General features: G+C 39.0%; 3 protein-coding genes and 1 long non-coding RNA gene across 18 annotated transcripts in view; 2 read left to right on the top strand and 2 right to left on the bottom strand.

Annotated features, from left to right (window-relative positions):
* Positions 1–5,281, top strand: part of DNAAF4 (dynein axonemal assembly factor 4) — a 118,128-nt gene extending 112,847 nt beyond the window's left edge. For 2 of the 3 annotated variants that reach the window (XM_082446904.1, XM_082446903.1), the window contains exon 10: positions 1,044–5,280. In XM_082446904.1, the coding sequence (XP_082303030.1) occupies positions 1,044–1,153 (110 nt within the window). In that variant the 3' untranslated portion in view covers positions 1,154–5,280. Of the gene's footprint in view, positions 1–1,043 lie in introns of all 3 variants that reach the window. The other variant, XM_082446905.1, reaches the window with a different exon arrangement.
* Positions 1–25,581, bottom strand: part of LOC309654371 — a 350,754-nt gene that overhangs the window by 192,618 nt on the left and 132,555 nt on the right. The gene's annotated exons all lie outside the window — the stretch shown is intronic.
* PIERCE2 (piercer of microtubule wall 2) lies at positions 14,464–21,117 on the bottom strand. Of its 2 annotated transcripts, none has more exons than XM_082448230.1 (2): positions 20,820–21,117; positions 14,464–14,957 (listed from the first exon to the last, which is right to left on the bottom strand). In XM_082448230.1, exons 1-2 carry the CDS (start codon positions 20,835–20,837, stop codon positions 14,610–14,612), a joined length of 366 nt encoding a protein of 121 aa, XP_082304356.1. In that variant the 5' UTR covers positions 20,838–21,117; the 3' UTR covers positions 14,464–14,609. The 2 variants fall into 2 exon arrangements, with proteins under 2 accessions (XP_082304356.1, XP_082304357.1); XM_082448231.1 differs by having other exon boundaries at positions 20,830–21,116.
* The window catches only part of CCPG1 (cell cycle progression 1), a 73,761-nt gene continuing 69,420 nt past the window's right edge, over positions 21,241–25,581 (top strand). For 3 of the 12 annotated variants that reach the window (XM_082446085.1, XM_082446087.1, XM_082446088.1), the window contains exon 1: positions 21,289–21,723. The gene's annotated coding sequence lies outside the window, so the exon portion shown is untranslated. Of the gene's footprint in view, positions 21,724–25,581 lie in introns of all 12 variants that reach the window. The other 9 variants (XM_082446086.1, XM_082446089.1, XM_082446090.1 and 6 more) reach the window with 6 other exon arrangements.

The following is a 25,581-nucleotide window of genomic DNA, read 5'->3' as shown; positions in this document are numbered from 1 at the left end:
AAGGACTATTTGCGGTTACTCATGTTGCCCCCGAGTTTTATCTTCAGTGCTCTTCTTCCCATACTTCCCTACCCAGATTCCCGTTCAGTTTCCCTTTATTCAAGGCCTAAAGGCCTATTCCTGATGATGTCTTGCCAGGGAATTGGCTTTAGCTTATAAAGTTTTATTATTTCTGACTTGTTTGTAAGCTTGTTTCTGGCCTTTTTAGATTTTTCTAACCAAAGCATCCAAATTAGGTTTATATGCCTATCCTTTTTTTTAAGAGTCTTGTCTAGCTTCATGACGATAAAAATTATCAAGACAGGAATGAAACACTATAAGCATTCTTTAGGAATTACAGCATCCTAGACTTTTTTGAGCTAAAAGGACCCTTCATTTTAAAGATGAGAAAATGGAGACTTAGAGATGTTAAGTGATTTGCCTGAAGTGGCATGGCAAATCAATAGCACCTGGAACTCAAGTTTCCTTAGAAATTCTTCAAACTGATATTTTTGTTAAAGATTTAGATTCAGTTATATATTTTTAACAACCAGTCCACAATGCTTTCCTTTTTAACCAATTTTCCTCAAAGAAATTTTGTAGATAGGATAATTAGAAAAAAAAAAAAAGAGAGCACAAACTATAGTCTATAAATTATATAAAGTATGGATTGAGTGTACCAAAATTATTTTTTAAAATCTAGAATTTTGAAATAAGATGACATTTATTACTTTTTCATTGAAGTGATAAAAATGTCCTTTTGATATATGAGTTTTGAGTCTATTCATGCTTTAATGAATTTAAGCTGTTAGCTTATTTGTATTTCAGTTTAAAATAACTGCTTCTTACTGAATCTTGAATGAAATCATAATTATTTCTGAAATTACTGAAAAATTTCTTCAGTCTCTTAGAGACCATGTATGTGAAAATGGGAATCTGACTAAAACCTGTTGCTTGTGCTGAACCATGGATTTAATGATTCTTTTTATTTTTAAAAAATATTGTTTAGATAACACAAGTATTTATAAAATATTTTGTCCATCATCATTGCTATATAAATATAGGCCTACAGGATTATGAAGCTGTCCTTAAGATTGATCCATCCAACAAAATTGTACAAAATGATGCTGAGAAGATTCGGAATATAATTCAAGGAACAGAACTAAAATCTTAATGACTACTAGAAGCAGCTAAGTATTGTACTAGGTATTGTTCTAAGTTTTACAAAAATAACTGGAGGCATTAGGAATCTGTGCATATTATGGCTGATTATACAGAATCACTTTCTCTTTAGTTCTGTACAGGGCAGAATACTATACATCTGTAGAAAATGAAATGTTTGATTTCAATGGCTTTTGAATAAGTAAATCAAAGTAAGAATAATCTATTTTAATTTTTTGTTTCACATTACAACATAATTTAATTATATTTTTTTGTTACTGAATTCAGCTTGCCCTTATAACTAACAAAATATTTGTTGGTGTGATTACCAGGACACTTACTGATTCATTTTTAATGTGGAGAAGTTTAAAATAAAAGATTGTGTTTATAAAGTATTTTTGTTTGTATTAAATACTCTATTTAATTGTCTGAATGATTGGCCTTGGTATAATCAATACTGATGTTTTGACTTAGTTTCCAAATGCACAGAACCTTCTTTTAAAAAAATACTGCTCCGCTACCTGTTGTTTGAGGTTAGACCAGTTTACCCTAGTAAAACAACTGTTTGGGAAACCTTATCTTCAACTTTAGTTGTGGGAAGTGTTTGCCAAAGCGTCGATCATATTTTATAACACTATCTGGTGGTGATAAATTTTCTACTGAGATTTTTTCTAGTACCTTCAAGTACATCAGGAAAAAAACAAAAGAAGGCAGCAGGGACTTCCTTGGTGGCCCAGTTGTTAAGAATCTGCCTGCTAATGCAGGCGACAGGGGTTCGAGCCCTGGTCCGGGAAGATCCCACATGCCACAGAGCAACTAAGCCCGGACGCCACAACCACTGAGCCTGTGCTCTAGAGACCGAGAGCCACAACTACTGAGCCTGCGTGCTACACCTACTGAAGCCCGTGCGCCTAGAGCCCGTGCTCCGCAACAAGAGAAGCCACCGCAATGAAAAGCCCACACACCGCAACGAAGAGTAGCCCTTGCTCGCTGCAGCTAGAGGAAGCCCGTTCGCAGCAACAAAGTCCTAACACAGCCAAAAATAAATAAATAAATATATTAAAAAAAAAAAAAAAGGAAGCAAAGGTGAAAATGTTAACTTAGAGTATTATGATACTGACACTGGATTGCACCACCACTTGTGTTATATCTCTGTGATGATGCAAGCATTAAGCAAAACCAGTACAGCTTCCCTTTTGCATCCAATAGTTGTCACATTTCTCTGTGATTACATGTAGAGGATTTTTAGGAAAACAAAACAAAATTTTTAGGAGTAAGTTTTTATAGTATTTGTTCATCAGATGTCATTCAAGTGGATCATAAAACAGCCTCTTTCTTAAAAAAAAAAAGCAGTACTTTTTTGAATAGGTAAGAGTATCCTAGTTCAGCAACCTTGAAATTTTTACTTCTATAAAGCAACTCTTGATAACTTCTATAGCAGTTCTGCCCAGTTATCAGACCTTCTGGTGAGACAGGATTGCTTTTTTCTTACAATCAACCCTGGTTTGGTTTTTTTGTTTTAATTAATTAATTAATTAATTAATTACTGGCTGTGTTGGGTCTTTGTTGCTGCAGTGAGCCGGGGCTACTCTTTGTTGTGGTGCGCGAGCTTTTCATTGCGGTAGCCTCTCCTTTGCCGAGCACGGGCTGTAGGCACACGAGCTTCAGTAGTTGTGGCACTCGGGCTTAGTAGTTGTGGCTTGCAGGCTCTAGAGCACAGGCTCAGTAGTTGTGGTGCATGGGCATAGTTGCTCCGCAGCATGTGGGATCTTCCTGGACCAGGCCTCAAACGTGTGTCCCCTGCATTGGCAGGCGGACTCTCAACCACTGTGCCACCAGGGAAGTTCCCCTGGTTTGCTTTTATTTTTAAAAATAAATGTGACCAAAATAGAGGTGGTTCTTCTGTTTGTCTCATACCAGTTTGACATTCAAAATACTTTAACCAAACTAGTCTTTTCTCAGGCTCTTCCTGTTGCAGGAAAAATGGGGCACATGAGGATGGTCATGTCCCAGGTCTCGGGTGAGTCCCTGGGACAGGCCACCAAGTGAGGATCCTTGGCTTCGCGCAGGAAATAATTCAAGAGTGAGCCATAGTAAAGGGAAAGCAGGTTTGTTTAGAGATATACGCATTCCATAGTCAGAATGTGGTCCATCTCAAAAGGCAAGAGTGTTGCTGAGGTGTGGGGGGGATAGTTTTTACGGGCTGGGTAATTTCATAGGTGGGAGGATTATTCCTACTATCTTGGACAAGGGGCAGGGATTTCCAGGAATTGGGCCACTGCCCACTTTTTGGCCTTTTATGGTCAGCATCGGAGCTGTCATGGTGCCTGTGGATGTATCATTTAGCTAATGTATTGATATTACAGTGAGCGTGTAATGAGGCTCAAGGGCTACTGGAAGTTGAATCTTCTGCCATCTTGGACCTAGTTGGTTCTAACTAGTTTTTTTCTGCATCCTCAATGGCTGTGTCATTCTTTTAAAGGTTGTGCCCTGCCCCCTTCCCTCCTGTCTCATTCCTATTACTATCCCAATCAGAAAACAAAAACTGGGCCCAATAGCTACCCTAAGAGCAAAAAAATCTATTTTTGGAGGAGGTAGAAGAAGGGAGTCTTAAGTAGTTATTTATTCTTTTTGACCCTATCCTCTAAGTCTTGGTTTAAAAGCAACAGACACTCATTTGTATTCACTTGACCTTTTTTGAGCAATCTTCTGTTAAGGGACTTCTGTCTTAGACTGAAGTAGTGATAGAGTTAAAATATAGATACAGACATTCCCATTTCATTTATGATAAAAACATGCTTCCCAAATAATAGTGTTATCATTAAAGCCTATGAGTAAAAGATTATTAAAAGAAAAAATTGTCATGGTAGTCCTTTGACATGACCAAGCCAGAGAAGGAAGGATTTATTACTTGCAGCAAGTAAGGAGAACACTGGGGATCTTTCCCAAGGCAGTGTCTCCCAGAACAGCAAACTTGGGGAAGTTTTAAGCTAAGGGTCCATGCATATTCATGAAGGAGCTTGAGCAGAGAATTCTGCATGGCATTGGGCAAAGGTCAACAGAGTTCCAAGCTTTAGTTGATTGAAGTCATGAAGGTCAGAAAAGGTCAACATCATCATCCCTTAGCTTCCAGTAGATCTGGTGGTTGAGCCCTGGAGGGGGTTTAAATTCTGCAGAACAGCTCAAGAAAGTGCTTCAGGCTAATCTTTACCATTGAAACAGATCTGGAAGTCTTTATTATCCGATTTGTTATCTCTGTTGTTGTTCCTTCTCTTGCCTGATAAGAGTCCTTTGTTCTTTTGTTCCCTTAAGATCATTATTACTGAGGGCAAGCATTGTGGCCAGGCGTAGATCACAAAATGGCTTAGGCCTAAAATGGCTTCTCTTATGTCAAGAAAGCCATGCCTGAATCTCTTTCTCTGAGGACCCCCTACCGTAACTGCTTATTACGTAAATACACAGTGTACACATTAATTAAAGAAACCTTTTCTGCAAATTTGGTAATAAACAAATATCAAAGCTATATCAAAATTTTGCATGCAAAGGAAAAACTGCTAGTTAGTCCATTTTGCAATTGATGCTTTATAGAAATAGGAAATGTTAAAAAACAAAGTTCAAAGTCTGAAGACCTAATTGGCCTTATTCAGTGATTCATGATTTAAGCAGTATCATATCTAGCAACTAGAAGGGCCCCCTGAGAGGTTGTACAAAAGGGAAGGTTTTTATAGAAAGAAGGGTGGGGCACAAGGGAGCTATTAATGAAAAAAAATAATGGATTATTTTTAGGCTAAGGCATCTTTTGCTGGGAAGGGTTTTGTCAGGCAGATTGCTTCTTCTTCCTTTAGGGGGTTGGGTGGAGTTGGAGAGGGCCCAAGTGACAGATTACCTCTTGGTGCTGACCAGCAAATTCCAAATTGATTGATTAAAATTACATTTCTGGGAAAGGTCAAAACTGCTGTTAGGTTAGGTATTAAATCATGGGCTTTTAACACAAGTGCTGCCATTTTGGGCCTGTGATTTTTCTCTTTAACAGAAATAATAGGAAATAGGAATAGGAAATAATTAGATTATTGTTAGACCAGATTTTTATTTTGTTTATTATTTTAAAAAATTAATTTATTTATTTTTGGCTGCGTTGGGTCTTTGTTGCTGCATGCGGGCTTTTCTCTAGTGTGGCGAGCAGGGGCTACTCTTCGTTGCAGTGCACAGGCTTCTCATTGCGGTGGCTTCTCTTGTTCCGGAGCACGGGCTCTAGGCGCACAGACTTTAGTAGTTGTGGTGCACAGGCTCAGTAGTTGTGTTGCTCAGACTTAGTTGCTCCACGGCATGTGGAATCTTCCCGGACCAGGGCTCGAACCCATGTCCCCTGCATTGGCAGGCAGATTCTTAACCACTGCACCACCAGGGAAGTCCTAGGCTAGATTTTTTTTTTTTTTTTTTTTAAATAAACTTATTTATTTATTTATTTTTGGCTGTGTTGGGTCTTCGTTTCTGTGCGAGGGCTTTCTCTAGTTGCGGCGAGCGGGGGCCACTCCTCATTGCGGTGTGCGGGCCTCTCACTGCCGTGGCCTCTCCCGTTGCGGAGCACAGGCTCCAGACGCGCAGGCTCAGTAGTTGTGGCTCACGGGCTTAGTTGCTCCCCGGCATGTGGGATCCTCCCAGACCAGGGCTCGAACCCGTGTGCCCTGCATTGGCAGGCAGATTCTCAACCACTGCGCCACCAGGGAAGCCCCTAGACTAGATTTTTAAAAAGAGTTATTTCCTTACATGCCACTTGCCTCTTGACTGACAATCACATGAGAGTCAGCTAGGGTGGGTAAGTAACTAGTTTCACAAAATGTGTCTCTATCTCATTAAACGTGCTTAAGCATTTTGTCAGGGATGCTCATTTCCTCCTTTCTTTCCAGAAAGAGAATTACATCAAGCAAAAAAAGGTTTGTCCCAGACCAGGTTTGGGATAACTTTTCTTTTACACATTTTAGCTCTTTACTGACAGAGGTAAAAGTATTACTCCTAATAGATCAATGCTGTCTAATAGTTAAATGGAAAGTAAACACATGTATTTAAGTAAACATATCCTGTTCCACTTTCCTAGTATCACAAAAAACTAGAGCTGCACAGTAGTTACAGCAGTAAAAACAAGTATTACTAAGGAACTATTACAATAGGAGAAAAGAGCACTCAGTATAGAACTGGGTTCAGTTCCTACTACAGAATGGACAGGTGATGATTTATAGCCAAGGAGCAATAGTGGGGTCGGGGGGAAGTGGGGAAGGGGGTGGCTTGTCAGTGGATAGAAGATTACTGAGAGGAAACATCAGGGGTAGGGAGATTCTGGCTAAACTAACCTAACAGGATTCCTGCTGAAGGCAGGCCATTTTGATCAGATATCACCTGGGAGATGGTGAGAGATGAGGAATTTGGTTAGACATTGAAGGTGATCAGATGTTGATGGTGGGATTGTGGTTAAACCGATTTAACACTTCTTTTTTTTTTTTTTAAATCTTATCCTCTTCAACTAATCAACATGACCACCGGTGACACAACACTGTTATTGACACACAACACTCAAAAGTGGGGCCTCTCTTCACTCCAGGGGGACAAGTCAGGTGAGTGGGGCTTCCCTCATGGGGGCAAAGGAGTCAGGGCTGCTCACCTGTGGGGCAGGTGTCATGGAACCCACCTCTTGGTTGTAATGGTTTCGAGTTTCCCCACCATTCAGGATTCATGCCCATGCTCCCTTCTGACCTCCATATCCATAGCAGTTTCAAGTTTCAGCCTAAGCTCAGATCAGTTTCTACTCTCCCCTTTGCTTTCACCAATGACCCTGTTACCCTGTGTTGCGCTTCTCCATGAGGGCACTTCTTAAGAGTCAGGCTTGTGTGGAGTTGAACGAGAGGGTTTAACAAGAGTCTTGTTACAACTAGGCTCTGAAGGACAAGGCCCAAGTGTTACCCGAAAACTGGGTTCACCTCTTGGTGGATGTCGAGCTTTTGCAACCAAGGGAAAGAGCGAAAGAAGGACCCATTTATTATTTGCAATAAGTAGGGAGAACATGGGCGATCTTTCCCAAAGGAGTGTATCCTGGAACAGCAAAATTAGGGAAGTTTTAAGCTAAGGGTACGTGTATATTCATGAAGGGGCTTGGCTGGTGTATGCATATTTCTGAAGGAGCTTGAGCAGAGAATTCTGCATAGAATTGGGGCAAAGGTCGACAGAGTTCCAAGCTCTGATTGAAGCTATGAGGGTTAGAAAAGGTCAACATCATCATCCCTTAGCTTCCAGTAGATCTGGTGGTTGAGCCCTGGAGGGGGTTTAAATTCTGCAGAACAGCTCAAAAAAGTGCTTCAGGCTAATCTTTACCATTGAAATGAACTGAGAGTCTTTATTATCTGATTTGTTATCTTTGCTGTTCTTCCTTCTCTTGCCTGATAAGAGTCCTTTGTTCTTTTATTCCCTTAAGATCATTATTACTGAGACCTATTCAAAGGCAAGCATGGTGGCCAGGCTTAGATCACAAAATGGCTTAGGCCTAAAATGGCTTCTCTTATGTCAAGAAGCTGTATCTGGTTCTTTTTCCAGGGAGCCCCTACCCCATCTGCTTACACAAGGATGAGGCCTAGTTGAAAAAGTGGCTCAGAGGAGCCCGTTTAGAGTTTGGCCAAGGAGAGACCACTTGCCATTGGCAAGCCAGGTTCTTTTCAACAAACCTCATCTATGTGGAGAATAAAAAAGCAAAGGACTTTTGCACATACCACCTGGGGAAAAGGTTGGTATATGATCTCCCAAGAAGCCTGATAACAAGGGTGGTGTTTCATTACCTTATTGAATTGATCTGGCTCAGTCTCACTCTCAGTCTCACTCTCAAAGGGCCTCAAGAGCTGGCCCATCTGCAAGGATCAGAGTCACGTTAACCAAGCTCAGGAGACTAAGTAAAACAGATTGCCTACTTATTATTAATTCATAATCAGAAATTGACTGAGGATGTTCATTCTCACGGTAGGTTAAATGAAAATTCATTTCTCTTTATGAGCAGATTTGATATGGTAACTCAAATCATAAAGTTGCTTGGCAAACAGGGACTCAGAACCCGGATGATTAGTTTAATGAATGGAATGTTTCATGGCATCATGTATGCAGTTCTACATAACAGGCTTCCTTTTTCCTACAAAGTTTAGGATAATTCCCTTTGTTTACAAACCTTAAGACATACCTCACTGTAACTAACTCTCGTGTACTAACAATAAAACCAGGTTAATTCTTCAGGTCATGACAAGGTTACCAGCATCTTCTCTTTGAAGTGTGATTTGCCCTTCTTTTTTTTTTTCTCTGAAAGAACATTAATTGAGTAATTTATTTAGTTGATGTTGTGATTCGCCCTTCTAAAATGTTTTAAAGGCATATGACTCTAAGACCATCTCTCGCTTAAGATACTCTCTTCAAGGAGCTACTTTTGACAGTACTTAGAACATACTTCATTTTAGCCTTTTTATGACCTGAACAAACATGGTTTTTGTTTAATAAACGAACTGCTTAGTATAGTACCTAGAACATAATAAACTCAGAATAATTTTGAGCTATTATAGATAGTAAAAACCAACCAACATTATTTGGTCAAATATATTAATTAGATTATTGACGGGGTAAATTATATTTATGATAGTCTTTTAGTTTATAGCTAAAAGAGGAAAAAGACCTAAACAAATTGGTAAAATATTCCTTTGGGAAGATAAGCCTTCAGTTTCATTTGAAGCTGAGAGTTCATGCTGTATTTCAAGAAATGATCAGTCAATAAATGGAGGTAAAACTTCAAATATTCTGATAATTGTGTAAAGGAAGGAAAGTTTGCCTAAAGTATGTGAGTTTTCAAATTAATTTGCTTTAAATATCTTCCAGGAGAATTGATTGTTCAAACTGTTATCTGAAATGGAGTCTTTCTTTTTGGAAAAATTACAGAGTATGTTTATTTTTTTACACTTTAGGATAGCATATTCCAAATGTACTACTTTATTTAGTGTATCTCACAAAATAGTTAAATTAATACTTTACAGTCCATACACTAATGCTTTTTTTGGATTGTTCTTATGTATCCTAGTTCTAAATATACTATAAATTGGTGAATAATTCTGTGTTCATCCTCTCTGTGCCTTTGATTTTATACACTTCAGCTTTTTTTAGTCCATATTAAAGAAACATTACTGTGTAGTCATCTTTAGCTACATTTTCTCTATGGAACTGATTACCGTGGGCGAGAGGTTCTCCAAATGTGGTTCCATCAAAATACAAACATGCTATATTATGATCCTGTCTTTAAAAAGTAACCTTTGCCCCCACATCTGTTTCCAGCTATCACCCCATTTCTCTGTTCAGTGTACAGCAAAACTAATAAAAAGTAGTTTTTACTTCTTGCAGCCTTTTTTTTTTATACACATAAAGAACTGCTTTTATTGAAAACAATACAACATGAATCATAATATTCAGCATTAAAAATGTTTCCACTAATGAAACATTTGAAATTAACATTGCATTAGAGGGGAGGGATAAATCAGGAGCTTGGGATAAACATACACACACTACTATATAAAGATAACCAACAAGGACATACTGTACAGTGCAGAGAACTCAATATTCTGTGATAACCTATAAGAGAAAAGAATCTAAAAAAGAATGAATATATGTATATGCATAGCTGAATCACTTTGCTGTACAACTGAAACCAACACAACACTGTAAATCAACCATACACCAATAAAATTAAGATTTAAAAAAAAAACCACTGCGTTAGAAAATTACAGGAATATGGTCACCATGCCTATGAAAACTACAGTCAATTAGTCAACAAAACAGTTAAGCTTTGTTCACTGTTCTTCTCCCCCATATGTTTGTGGTTATTAAGACCATTTACATTAAAAATGGATCAAGGTTTAGTGTCGGTTCTATAGATACGATGAGTATTTATCCCAGGTTTCCTGGGACACCCCAGGTTGCAAAGGACTGTATCCTGGTTTGGGGATGGGAAGATGTGGTCCACACTGTTGGCTTTGTGTGGTGAAGGTCTCCTGATCCAGGTGTGAAGGGGTTAGAATGGATCATTTGGATAACATGAGACAGCAACAGAACAAAAGGGTACAAGAACAAGAAAGCTGTTTGAGCGAAACTGGCGGCCCTTGAAGAAGCAGGCAAAGGTGTCAGGCAAGCATGAGGCCAGGATGTGTCTGGGCGAAACAACTTGAGGATAGATCAGGCAACCGTCTTGGAAGACAAAGTTGGTTTTCTTGAGTCAGCAGCTTAGCCACCTTCCGGCATCGTCAGTGTCAAGTACTTTTTAGCCTTCAGGACCTGGCCACGGGCTTCTGAGGTGGTTTCACCACCTCGGAAGGGGTGGATTTTAGAAGGGTGGGCCTACGGGTTCATTTGTGGGAGAAACCTTCATTCCTTCTTCACGTGAATCCATGCAAGGGCTTCCTCTGTGCCCAGCAGCCTGTGAGAAACTGGGCAGGATCCAGAAATGGCCAAAACCCAGATCTTTGCCTTTGAGGAGTTTTCAGTCCAGTGTGGGGTACAGGCCTATAAGGTAGTAAATTATAATCCCACCTTATCAAGGATTCCTATCTAGATAGAACCAAGCACTGAGGGGCAGAGAGAGGAGAGAGCCACTGACCACGGGATAGCTGGGGTGACTCAGGCCGGCCGTCGTGTAGTGGGCCTCACACAGTCCTTTCTAAGTCCTTTTCCCCCTCAGTGGGTGAGTACAGGGAATAACAAGAATTGTTCCTCCCGGGGTTGTGTAAGTGCTTCTGAGAAGCCCCCTTATCCTTCCAGGCTCCTGTTGACTGTTTCCCTATTTTCTTCCCTTTAAGGACCTGTCAGAGTCCGGGCAGGAAACAGAGAGTACACTCAGCTGCGGTGTTTAAAAGGCTTTTTAGTGAAGTGACTATTTACAGAGGTTTGGGTAGCTTCCCAGAAGTAGTAAGAGACGTTGTGCCCCCAGCAGCTGCCCACAAAGGGAAGCCGCTCGCCCACCTGCCCTGCAGAGGCAGGGGAAGAGGTGGTGGTGGCGGCATCCAGGTGAAAGCCAGCATCCTGGGAGAGGGGCTGCTGGACAGGAGCTGCTTGCCCACAGGGCACCATGCCAGGCATTGAGGAATTAAGGATCAACCAGCCAGACCTGGCCCTCACCTTTACGGAGCTTATGGTCAAAGCAGACTGTCCTGCAGGCCCCAGGGCTCTGGTGATTTCTGATCTCTCTCCCTCATTCCTTATTGGCCACGCCCTCTTCTTACCCCACGTGCTCTGAGGGCCTAGGGGATACGAGCTACAGGGCCAGGTGCCATGGGTTTCAGAGATTCCAACCCGACATGCTTCCTTCCTCTAGGGAGTTCATCGGGGTGGAGAGCAAAGCAATCAAGTTTCAAACCCGCATGTCACTGGGGAATAGCTGGGTGGCCGTGGACAAGACACTTCCACCAGGGCACCCATTTCTCCATCTTTTTACATCTCAGGGCTTTGTGCACTTTCTTGGGCTCTAGTGGAAGAAGAGTGGCTGCAAAGCTGAAAAAGAGGTCTCCAGTCTCCAAGTTTCCAGGCTCCAAGGTGCACAAAGTGAACCAGGGATGCAGGCCCAGAGGAGACTCCAGCTTTCTGTTACCGATGAGACAGCTGGCTCCTCGATCCAGGAATGGACAGGCCCACAACTGAGGATTCTAAAAGTCTCCTGGATTTGTCTTTTCTTCTCCCTCCCAGAGCACCTTAGTTTGGGCGCTCCTCACATTTTGCCTGCACTCTCTTCTTCCCATGGGCTGTGGATTAGTGCTGAGCGATAACTGTGCAGAGTTGCAGGCTTTCTTAAACCTATTCCGATAGTTCTCCTCTCTACAACCTCACTGAAACACTTCTTGTTGAGGACACCAATGATTTCCGCATTGCCTAATCAAACCCTCAGGTCTCAGTTTATGTGTTAGCCTCCAAGATAATTTCACACAGCTGGATCATTCCCTGTTCTGGAAACAAGTTCCTTACATGGCTTCTAGGCATCACAGTCTTACTAATTTCTTCCTACTTCACAAGTTACTTCTTCTTGGTCTCATTTGTTTATTCCTAGTCATTCCCCTGACTTCTAAATGTTGGAGTTCCCTAGAGATTAGTGGTCCTCTGTTCTTTTTTCTACCTACACTTTGTTGTCTTATCTCATGATTTTAAATAATATCTTTGTGTGGATGTTGTTTATATTGATTATATTCAACTTCTCCCTTGAATGCCAGACTTGATATTCAGTTGCCTCAACAGCTTGACTTTCCCTTCACTTCCTTCAGGGGTGTGGTCAAATACCAACTTATCAGACACTCCCCTACCTAAAATACCTCCTTGCCCAAGCACTCCTGCCCCAACCCTAAATTATTCTCTCCCCATAACTCTTATCGCCTGGTATGTTGTATATATATAGACATATATAAATATTTACATGCTAATAACATGCAAATAAAATATTTACATAAATAAAATGTATGTACCATAAATACATAAATGTTATACATATATGGACATAAGTATTTACATGTAAATATGTATACATATTTTATATTTACATATTTACACATATGTATATTTATAAATGTTTATATGTCTGTTATACATATATGTATAACATATATGTATAACATAAACATATAAACATTTATGTTCCATAACATTTATATATAAATATGTATACATATTTATACATATGTCTTTTGGTCTGTTTTCCCCTACTAGAATTTATTAGAATCTAACCTCCATGAAGGGAAGCTCTTAGAGCCTAGAATAGTCCCTGGACTTTGATAGGCACTGAATGACTACATAATTGCATTCCAGACAATATGCTTGATTCCAAGATACTCATCCTTCCTAAGAATTTTAGCAACAACAACAAAACAAAAGGCCTAACCACCTGTCATAGTAAGGAACTTTAGGTTAACCTCTAGATTCTACATATTAAAAAGCTGACTTCACTTTCTACAAATCAAGCACCTACAGTGAAGGGGGAAAAGGGTTTGTATAGGTTATGCAGAGAAAAATCTGGTAAACTCAAATTCTGTTGCATCATTTGCCTGGAAATCTTGTGCAGTGCCTTGATTTTTGATGTTTTAGAGGAAGTGAACAAAACTAATTTTTTTTTCTTTCTTGTGCCAAATATCATATTTTGGGATATTTGAAAGAATTTCATGAGGCTGCAGAGTTTGAGCTGTTTCCTCACATCAAGCCATTTTTGTAAATAGAAGATTCAACTTTTCTGTATCCAACTTTTCTGGTCCCCTAGTGACTCACAAGATTATTTTTTCTAATTGATGTTAATATCCTGAACCTGAAACCAACAGGGAAAAATAAGAACAGTGATTTTTTTTTTTCCAGTAAAGGTACTCAGATCCAACTGAACAGGAGGTTTCAGCAGATGGCAGCTGAAATAAATCTCTCTATGTAGTGGAATTACAGAGTTTAAAGAATTGTATAGCCCATCATCTACCACTGCTTATGCTCTGTGTTAAAGATGTAGCAAAGTAATTACATTTGGGGAATTCCCTGGTGGTCCGGTGGTTAGGACTCCTCGCTTTCATGGCCTGGGTTCAATCCCTGGCCGGGGAACTAAGATCCCACAAGCTGCATGATGCGGCCAAAAAAAAAAAAAAAAAGTAATTGCACTTTTAAAAATGTGCAACATTCTCTCACATTTTCATTCTTGTATATGTAACGTTTCTTCTGCCTGGATGGACCTTTCCTTTGATTTGGCTTTACCTTCTCCAGAATGTTTCTCTTGATCTCCTTGGTCTCAATTTAAGCAGTTCTGTCTCTGTGTCTGAAAGACCTTTTACATAGTTTACATTACATAAATTATCATGTATTACTAATTTGCTACTCTCATTTCCCCCAAATATTGTTTATTGAAACAATAAAAGACACTGTTTTCTATTTCTGTGTTCCATTTGCATCGTATAGCACCTGCCGTAAGTAGGTGTTCAATAAATATTTGCTAAATGAATGAATGAATAACAAGTCCTCTCTTCCACCAGTTTAGCAGTGTGAACTAACATTCCCCAGGTTCTAAGCTATTAGTTGAAATAACAGAAAAGCAGGAAATTACTCGTCAGAATCTTCCTTAATTCAGTTTTCAAAATTAGAGTTCCTGTGTTCCTTTGTCTTGATAAATATACTCAGTAGACAGTTGAGATCCTGAAAGCCTTTTGAAGCTTTTGGACTACATGAACTAAATAAAGCTAGGTATAATAAAATGCTTTCTACCTTTTATTCTATTTTGAACACATTTTTATTTAAGAAGTCACTGTCATTCAGTTATTGGTTGAAATGCTTTATTTCTTAAAGGTATTTTTAAAAAATTAATTCAAATCTTTTTATATTTCAAATTAGGTATCCTAGCCTTAGATTTAAAACTCATTTTTCCCAAGTATATTTTCTCTCTATTTAAGAGCAATATATTTTCATAGAGTGCGTTGAAAATTAGGAAAATCAAGCGTTCTTGTTCTGTCAGGTGCTGTGTTTAGAGTGTTATTTTGATAAAATCCAGTAGCTCTGATATTGCTTGAAAATACTTGGTCCTTTGGAGTATAATAGCAGGGGAAAAACTGTGGCATGGGTAAAAATTCACCATAATTACTTGAATTGGTTTTATACATAATCATCTTAGGTTTTGATAGTGAGGTAGCTGTATGGAGTGTCTTTGGGTCCAACATACATGAAAACACAGGATTGCCAGGGTTCACACAAGGAGGCAGTTGTTCAGGTTTCATTTCTGTTTCTGAATTTGAAGCTGAAGTACTTTTCTTACCCTAAAAGATAAATGCATAAAATAATTCTCAATTATAAAGTTCTGAAAAAAACAGAATTATTTAAACTTAGCCCTAAGCCTTTCTTATCCCACTACTCACAAAAAGTGACTCGAAAAAGATCAAAGAAAAATGTAAGATCTGACACCGTAAAACTCCTAGAAGAAAACATAGGGAAAAAGCTCCTTGGAGTTGGTCTTGGTAATTTTTTGGATATGACAACAAAAGTACAAGCAATAAATGCAAAAATCAATAAGTGTGACTACGTCAAACGAAAAAGCTTCTGCGCAGCACAAGAACAGCAGAAGGAAGAGGCAGCCTTGGAATGGGAGAAAGTATTTGCAAACCATACATCAGATAAGGGGTTAATTTCCAAAATATCTTTAGAACTCATACAATTCAACAGCAAAAAACCAAACAATATAATTAAATAATGGGCAGAGGATCTGAACAGACATTCTTCCCCAAGAAGACATACAGATGGCCAACAGGTACATGAAAAGATGTTCAACATCCCTAATCATCAGAGAAATGCAAATCTAAACCACGATGAGATATCAACACCTGAAGAATGGCTATTATAAAGTTAAGAGAGAATAGGAGTTGGCGAGGATGTGGAGAAAAGGGAACCCTCATGCACTGTTGGTGGGAATGTAAATTGGTGCAGCCACTGCAGAAAACAGTATGGAGGTTCCTCAAAAAACTAAAAATACGGGACTTCCCTGGTGGCGCAGTGGTTAAGAATCCGCCTGCCAATGCAGGGGACGTGGGTTCGAGCCCTGGTCCGGGAAGATTGCACATGCCGTGGAGCAACGAAGCCCATGCGCCACAACTACTGAGCCTGAGCTCTAGAGCCCGTGAGCCACAACTACTGAGCCCATGTGCCACAATTACTGAGGCCTGAGCACCTAGAGCCTGTGCTCTGCCACAAGACAAGCCACCACAATGAGAAGCCCGCACACCACAACTAGAGAAAGCCCGCGCGCAGCAATAAAGACCCAACGCAGCCAAAAATAAATAAATAAAATAAATAAATTAAAAAACAACCAAAAAAACTAAAAATAGAACCATCATATGATCCAGCAATTCCACTTCTGGGTATATATCCGAAGGAAATGAAATCACATCTTGAGGAGATATCTGTACTCCCATGTTCACTGCAGCATTCACAATAGCTAAGACATGGAAACAACCTAAGTATTCATCAACAGATGAATGGATGAAGAAATTTTGGTATATACACACACATACACAATGAAATATTATCAGCCATAAAAAAGGAAGGGATCCTGCCATTTGCAGCAACATGGATGCACCTTGAGAGCATTATGCTAAGTGAAGTCAGACAGAGAAAGACAAATACACTATGATCTCACATATATGTGGAATCTAAAAAAAAAAAAAAAAAAATGTCAAACTCAGAGCAGGATGGTGGTTGCCAGGGGCTGGGGATGGGGGAAATAGAGAGATGTTGGTCAAAGGGTACAAACTAACAGTTATAAGAAGAGTAAGTTCAAGGGATCTAACGTACAGTGTGGTGACTACAGTTAACAATACTGTATTATATAATTGAAAGTTGCTAAAAGAGTAGATGCTCTCACCATACCCACACACAAAAATTTGTAATTATGTGAGGTGATGGACATATTAACTAATCTTATTGTTAATCATTTCACAGTATATATGTATATGAAAGCATCATGTTGTGCCTTAAACTTACACAATGTTATATGTCAATTATACCTCAATAAAGCTGGAAAAACAATAGAGAAGAAAACAAAAACTTAGCCCCATCTACTCTCCTTTTGGGAGTCCTTTTCTCTGGAGGACATTGAAGAGTGCCCATTCAATTATATATATCTGTACAGAGCAAACTTGTCAAAAGTATGTACAAGGTAGCTTTTTAAAATCCTGTACTAGAACTATGAGAATTTATAAACACGTGTAACTTATAGAGTAAGACTGCAATAGGTCATAGTTCGAAGAGGACGTACAGCTTAATTTTAGAGTGAAAAGGGAACAAGATAAACATTCAGGGATCTTAACCTTGTGGGGGATAGCCATTAAGCAAATAATTATACAACTGACTAATTATAATTGTGGTAAGTGCTATGAAGAAAAAAAATTCAGGATGTTTATGAAGACATACAGGGGGTTCTAACCTAGTGTGAGGGCCTAGGAAGGCCATTCTGGTGAAGTGTCACTGAATCTTAAGACTGGAAGGCAAGGAAGGAAAAGACAGAGGAGGGCACAAAGAAAAAGCATGGCCAAAGTGGAGTAAGTTAGAGTGAAAATGGCTGCAGATGAGAATAGAGGGGCAGGAGCCAGATCCTGAAGGGTCTGGTTGGCTGTGTGAAAAGTTTAGATCTTTATGGTAAAAGCAATGGAAAGCTGTTGAAGCGTTTTAAGGAGAAGCATGTCATGATGTAATATACTTTTTAGTAAGATTACTCTGGCTGCCGTCAGAGACTTGAATGGATGTGGAGAGGAGCTTCAGTATTCCATGTGACTGACGATGATGATTTATAGAAGAATGGTGGTATAGAGAGACTAGTAAATAAATTTGAGACACATTTTGGAAGTAGAGTTCATTGGACCTGGTGATTGATTGGATGTGGGTAGTGAGGAAGAGGGACAGATCAAGAAAGACTCCCACATTTCTGGACAAACATTTGGGTAGATGGTAGTGCCATTTACTATAATTTAATATGTAATTAACATATATAATAAATTTAATAAATATTTAAAATATACATAACTTAGCTATTTGGGGAGGGAGGGAGCAAGATATTAAAAAGAATGGGTACAAAAGTGCATATTGCTTTCTAGCAATGCATATAACATGCTTATCCTTAGTAAAGTCCATTCTATGAAAAACATCAAGCTTCAATAGTGAAGGTGAAAGAATTCAAATGGAACAGACTATATGGACCTTGTTTATCACTCATTCAACAAATACTGAGTACCCACTGTGTACCAGGCATTGTTAGATGCTGGAAAAGTAGTGATCAACAAGCTAAAGTTCCTAGAACTTACATTTTATTACATAGAAGACAAGCACATAGGAAACCAGCTCAATAATGTTGGGAAACTGGTTATTTAAAAAAAAAGTAGGTCTTCACCTTCAAATATTAGGTGTCACCAGTTCTGGGTTCTGATGTTTCCAGTGATAATAGCTGCGTGACTTTGATGAAATTATTTTGCAAGGATTCAAATTCCTTGTCTATAAATGTAAAACAAAGGAGATGGATTAGATAGTTTTTTTCTTTTTCTAATAGGATATAAGGGCTCTCCAAATGTAGCAATAGGAAAGTGATTTTTCAGTTATTTGAAAAACATGAAGTGTATATTTACTTGTGATAAAGCTCTTAAAAATGATTCTGTGGTGTCCATGTAGGCAAAAAATTTTGGTAGTTAAAAAAACCCTCCAAAAAAAAAAAAAAAAAAAAAAAAAAAAAAAAAAAAAACCCTCCAAATTTGGCAACTTCTGGAATACTTAAGATCTAAGTCTTTCCAGATCAGAAATTATATTATATCTAACCTCATAGAGATTGGCAGGGTACTGTAACTCTGACTTTTTAAGGTTGCATTAAATAGAAGGTTGTTTATATGCATTAAAATTATTTTGCTTTGAAGACTCTATAGTAGATTCTTGTGATTCATGAGGCTGAGACCCTTTAATAATTCTAAATCCTTAAAACTAGCAAGCATATAATCTCAGTTTCTCCACCTCTAAAACGGAGGAAAGAATATTGACCAAGTTGTTGTGTCAGGCTTAACTGAGCATCAAATTTGGGTCAGATTAATTCGGTTCCTCTTAGACTAACCCAGCTCACTGAATTCCTGGGTTATTCTACTTAATGTCTCTGCAAAGTTAAGTTCCCCACTGTCAGGAACCTATTTGTTTTGAAATCTTGAGTTCAAACCTGCAAATGTGAAGTATTTACTCCACTTTCTTTTATTTTGTTCAGATTTGAAGAAGTATAATAGTGTTGGAGGAGTAGCACAGGCAAGAACTTTGTGACCTAGATTCCAATCCTTTATCATCATTGCACCTTTGTTTTTATATTGTCTGTAAAATTGGTAAAAAAGGGGGAAAAAAAACACAACCTGCCATAGTTCTTGTGGTTGTGGAAATGAAAGAAAATCGGATGTAAATGATACGCTGCTATATAAATGGAACCAATTTTTACCATTTTCTTTTTTGCAGGTATACTTCAATGCATATGCATGATCTTCCAGAATTCAGTTCTGAAATTTACAGGTTAAGAAAACTTTACAGTAGTGTGCTACCATTGACTAACACTCATTATCTTGTAGGAAGCTGGCAAAGCTGGAAGTAGAACTCATCAGATCTTGTTTATTCTTTTTTGGCACTGCTTATTAATTTGTTTTAAATATCAAGAGCACAGACATTGGAGAATAGTAAGTCACCAGAATCCTATGGCATCACAACAGGTCAGCTTTTCTCAAAATGTCTAGGTTCTCTCAGCACATGGAAGGCTTCTTAGGTGGAAGGTGCTGCCCTGTGACTTGTGAGAAAAAGTACCAACCCTAATTTACTTTATGGACACCAGTCAGGTTGCCCAGGGCAACCTCAGTCCCATAGGTTGTGACTTTCAAATCACCTTCTGCAACTGGCTCTAAAATTCTGATCAACTTTGACTCAAAATGGAATACAGAAAACAGAATCTAGTCAAAATAGAAGACAAATTAGCTGAAAATTTTTGTTGGCATAATCCGTACCAATCTGTAAAAATTAGTGTCTACCGAAATCTTTTAGACCTCCAGGACAATTCACAAATGTTTATGGACTTGGAAACAAAATACCCCTTGCTTTTACTTTATGTCCTAGGCCCTCACTGCAACTTTCTTATTTGGGTTTCGACCTCTTCAAATCTGGTATTCTTAAAATGTAGAGTTCAAAACAGATACAATCAAAAACAAAACAGTCTAATATAAAGAATAATAAAAATATTACTTTAAATTCTCTTCTAGGTTATACATTGAGTCAGCAACTGTTACTGAAGGAGAAGGTTAATGAAAATTATAAATGAATCTTTTAAAATCGATTAAGTCTAAAATTAGACTGTGCAAGTGCCTTGAAAAGAATGAAAATCTACAAATAGATGGTATTAACTTCCTTACTAATTTAATTTTCAGGCTCTCCTAGAATTAGAGAAAACCAGGCCACTTTGACTTTTCCAAGTCTTTTGTTATAAACACACACACATTTTTATAAAGATAAATAACAAGCTACTGAAATAATAAAAATGCCCATTATAGAAGCTGTAATTATAAAACTAAAAAAAATTTTTTTTTTTTTTTTTGGTTTTGTGTCACAGTTGATGTTAACTACAGTAACACCAAAAGCAAAAAAACCCCTGTAAGTCTAATTTTGAGGCACCCTTTTGTTTCTCCTCAGGCCCACCATCCTCCTTGTTCGTGTTTTTCTTAATTTATCTTTTTCTGGCCACAGTTAGGTGACAGAGAATTAAACCTTAACTTTCTACTGTTTCCATCAACAGTGAGTATAAATGCAGCATGTCCTTTTTTCCACTCATATCCTTTTTTGAACAAGACACAATGTACACAGACGTCAAATTAACAAGGTACGTTTTTCTTGTTCAAAACCATCACGGCATTTTGCAATGGGGCATGAGTTGCATACCATCCCCAATCATCCTTATAACTTCATAGGCAATTCTGGCTTAATGCAATGCATGTTACATCTGTGTACCCCAGTGGTTGCCTACAACGGTGGTTGTTTCTGGAGGGTGGGGGTGGGTGGGATTGTGGGGTGCCCCAAATTTATAGTAAAGAGTGTCGACAGTCAAAAACATCCAGCCCTCTGCCCAAACCCACCCAGTCGTACTCGGTCATTCTCGATATCTTCTTTATTTTTTTCGGCAAACGCAGTCTTTTCCTGCAGCGGATGGCAAGGCCAGCGAGCGCCGACTTTTACTACACCCAATTAAAGCAGCAAAGAGAAGGCGAACCGTCGGCTGGATGGATACGTGTAAACTAATCGGCCTAATCCGGGGAGCCGTCCTCCAGGGTGGAATCCTTCGGAAAGGCTGTAGCAGGCCGTCTCCACAGTAACCGGCAGCGGCGCCTCTGCAGTGCCGGGGCCCGGATGTTGTGAGGACCACGGCCGCGGGGCCTAGCTTCCTGCAGCCTGCCGGCGGCGGGCTGCGCTCCTCTTCGGGAGTCGTAGTTCTTCCCTCCGCCGCCGCCCGGCATAAGGCGCGGGCGGGACTACGAGTCCCGGCATGCGCCGCGGCGCCTCGCCGCCCTCCGCCTCCCGGCTGCGGACGCCTGCGAGCAGGTTGTTGTTTTTACGAGAGGCGTCACTGCTCTCGGAGCTGTGACCGCCGCCACCGCGACAGCTAACGCCGTCGGGCGGAGGTGGCGCTGCTCCTTCAGGTACGGCCCTGGGCGAATTTGGACCCCAGGAGGGGAGTCCGGGCCGACTGTCGGGGTCCTGGCTCAGCCGCCTGGCGGAGGCGGTCGCGGGGTTTCCGCTGAAGGGGGGCTTGACCCTAGGCGCTCGGTATTTGCGGCCGCCTGGGTGGCCTCCTCGGAAGGCGAGTCTGCATCCCCCGTGGCGGAGCCGGTCCGGTGGTCCTGCAGCCTCGGTTCCCTGCGTTGCAGACGCAAGCGGTGTGCCGGGAGTGTGGGGGAGCCGACAGCCCAGGGGACGCACCCGCCTTCCTCCGCTGGGCTGGCTTAAGGCTCTCCTCGGTCCTGATTGATGAGAATCCATATGGTAAGATGTTATGTGCGTCACCCCGCCGGGTTTTCAGCCGGCCGGTCTTTTTTTGGTGACGTTTGAGCCCCGTGATGCCAGGAAGAGAAAGATTAAATAATGTATTTGAGATTTCTGCTTGTGAGCCTGGCTGATAATGATCAAATCTCCCTGTCTATCCTTTTTCCCCTCCACCGGTCCCCTTCCTAATCGATAAGCCCTCCGTAGCAGCAGGTCACACCGTGCCTTCTACGCGTTACTGTTTATCTTTGTTTAACGAATCAACTTTTTGCCTTTGGGAGCGCCAATTTTAACGAACTCAGCCAATTAGGTACTTTGTTGAGTGGGTGAAATTTGCACTGTCTCAGTCTGGCTTTATTAAAAAATGGAATGGAGCCTTCTTGTAGCTAGAATAGGTAATTATTTTAGTACTGGGAATTTTAGGAGATTTGCCTCCTCAAATAAGGTCACATCTACTGGACGGTACTTGAAATGTCATTATTAGCGCATCGTATCTTTCGCTTAACGTTTGAATCTTATTAGGCCCCACCTTTCTCAGGGGGGTATTTATCACACCTTGGACGCTAGTGTGAATGGTTTACTATACTTCCCTGAGCTGTGGTCATAAAGGGGAAGGGAAGGGAGAAAGTGAGGTATTATTTTAATAAATAATTTCTAATCCTTTACCCAAACCTAAGGATGGGATTCTAATTAAAGAAGCTATTAAAAATCGCTCTCAAATAATATTTGAGGGTGTGGGAAATACTAGTTTTTAAATGAAAATAGGTTAGAAAGTAGTGTAATACTAGTTTTGTTAACTAAACCATAGAACTAGAAGTGATTCGATGTCTATTAGAAATAAGACTCAAAGGAGTCTTAGTTGTCATAATTATAAAAGTGATTAGATGGTGAAACTACAAATTATTTTTTTCTTTATACTTTTTGGTATTTTCCAAATTTTCTATAGGAAAAAACCTTCATTTAAAAAAGACACAGGTGCAGCAATTCCAATGATATAGACTCTTAAAACATTAATTTTAAAAAGCAAATAACAACTACAAACAACATAGGCAGAGCCCCTGTTACTGCATCCACAGACTCTGTGAATAACAAGTTTAAATGTATATTAGTTGCTGAGAAGTGACAAGAAATGCATTGGTTGGACTGGAAAGGAAACAAAAAAATATTACAGTAATTCTTAGCATTTGTACATCTCGTCTTATTTTGATCTGTTTTCATTTTGTACAGTAAAATCAAGACAGAATTGCTTACTTTTCTTCAATTAAGGGAGTGCAATCTTGATTATTACTATAACTCAAGGTGACAAAGCATGGGCATATTAATCTGAAAAGATCTGGGATGTAGCAGGATTTTTCATTTATTATTTGTAAACATTTGCCAGTGGAAGTAAAGAAGTTAAACATTATTATAAAATAGGGGCTTTAAGCTTGTTTTCATCAAGTCATTTTAAGTATCAACACTATGTGTAATGTGCCTGATATTTTGGATTATGTTTTTGTTTCATTTTCTATTATGGATATGTTGGATATGGTTGGGAAAGTAGCATATTTAGCCCACATTTTGTTTTCTGTCATAAAGAAAGGGCCACATTGTTCTTTGATAGGAATAGTCTATGTATTTTTGCAGTTATCAGTCTTGAAAAAATGGGGTTTACCTCAATTCCAAGTGTCCATTAACTCAATAAAATAGCCATTCTGAAGCTTTGTTTTTGTTTTTATTTTTTTGCTTTTTTGTTTTTTAAGCTGTAGAAGTCATACTTTGTTTTCTTAGGTTCTTTTCTTTGGAGCATTGCTTCTCTCCCCAAATTTCAGTTTCTTTTCAATAGTTTCTATTGTTTTATTTTGTGTATTTTGTGCCCTTTGTTGGCTCAATATCTCACTAAAAATTTGGGTTCATTTACAGGGCATAAGAAACATTCATAATTACTTAACATGTCTGATTTACTAACTGGTTCCACAGTATTGTCTAGGTTGTGTAATTGTATTTTATCCAAGTTAAATATTTAAAAAATTAGGTGAGTTTGAACTGACATCTTAGAAGTAGTAGTTTCTGACATGTAAAGAATATGGACACAGTGCAAGGCCTCTTAAGCCCAGGGTATTTTAAAACAAAGTGCAGACTCATCTAACAAAGCAGAACTACTAGAGGCTGAATTGTTTTTGTGTTTGTGAGTGGTGAGGATGAGGAAGTTGCCGTATTGTAGGTGATAACTTACATTTTCAAGAATTTTCTTACTGGGAGTTGTGCAGTTTTTGTTTTGTTTTTAAATTTATTTGTAAAAATTTGTTATACAGTTTTTAAAGGTTACTTTCCATTTACAATTATTACAAAATATTGGCTCTATTTTCCATGTTGTACAGTACATCCTTGAGCCTATCTTACACCCAGTAGTTTGTACCTCCCATTCCCCTACCCTGTATCGCTCCCCCCACCGCCAATCACTAGTTTGTTCTCTATATCTGTAAGTCTGCTTCTTTTTTTGTTATATTCACTAGTTTGTTGTATTGTTTATGTTCCACATATAAGTGATATCACACCATGTTTGTCTGTCTGGCAGTTCTGCAGTTTTGACTAAATTAAAACAGTTAAAAAAAAATGAGTTGGTTTAAAAGGTCATGTTCGATGTATTGCACCAGATAGACTTGAAAATAAAAATCTCAGTTTGAGTTCTAAGGTGAAATTTATAATATGGGGAGGATTGCAACTAACTGATAGAGGATTTTTTTTCCAAGGGCTGTTTAAGGTGTGGAAACCTGCTTAAGGGCTTATAGAGTTTTCTGAAGGAAGTATTAGCAAGGAAGTATTAGTATTAGCAGGAAGTCAGAAATCTAATTTTTCTTCAGTATTTGTCCATAAAGCACTTTCCTAAAACCTTATTTCTGGTTCATGTTGCCAGCATGATGAAATGTGAAAAAAGAATTGGATTGAGAGTCAGGACGTTTAATGATGTTGACAAATAACTTAACTTATGAGCCTCTATTGTTTCCATTTGTACATTATAAATAACAGCCATTGCCATACTTCATGGGGTATTTGTGAAGATCAAATCAGGTATAAAAAGTCGTATCACTTTGTAAGTGGCAGAGTGATCTACCCATGCAAAGTAGTATTGGCCTGCGTAAGTAACATTTACATAAAGCATATTATACGTTTGAAGTGTGATAACTTAATGTGATATATACTTTTGGACTGAGAAGTTTGATGGAAAAAAGTCAAATGGGATCTTCATTTGATTTTTTTGATAGTGCTTTTTGCCTTTTACTAGGTTGAAGGGAACCTGGCCCCTTTCCTGACTGTGACTTTGTACTCTGCTGCATTAAAGATTCTGAAATTGCAGTGTGGTTTTATGGTTCGGCCTTTAATTTTGGTTTTGATTTGTTTTAGTTGCACATCTAAAGTATAAGGAAGATCATCAGTGTAACTTAACAGTAGGAAGTGGATGTTGTTTTTAAAGTTCTAAAACGGTACTTTGAGTTGATTTCATGAACAGTGAGCCTACACTGAATGTCAAATTCCAGGTCCTCCCAGAGATACATTACATGTGTAAGCATTTGTCTTTCAGGGAAAGAGAGTTTAGAGCTTAGACACTCCTTCTGGGGAAGTCAGCCCTATCTGTATTACATACAGCACCTGCCCCTTGAGATTAACTTCAAGTTGGGTTGACATATAGAACATTCAAGTAAAAAAGTCTTTTAGAAACTTACAAAACAATTCTGCGGACTTTATGAGAGCAAATATAAGTGAAAGTAAAAGACAAAGAAACATATCATGGGTTGGTAATGACTGCTTCTATACTTGATTAGTTGATAACTCAAATAACATCTTTACTAACATTTTATCTAATATTACTACTACAAA

The sequence above is a fragment of the Balaenoptera physalus genome (assembly GCF_965194825.1).
Source record: "Balaenoptera physalus genome assembly, chromosome: 2".
Lineage (NCBI taxonomy): Eukaryota > Metazoa > Chordata > Mammalia > Artiodactyla > Balaenopteridae > Balaenoptera > Balaenoptera physalus.
The sequence above is the reverse complement of the archived record's forward strand: the minus strand, read 5'-3'. Positions and strand labels throughout refer to the sequence as shown.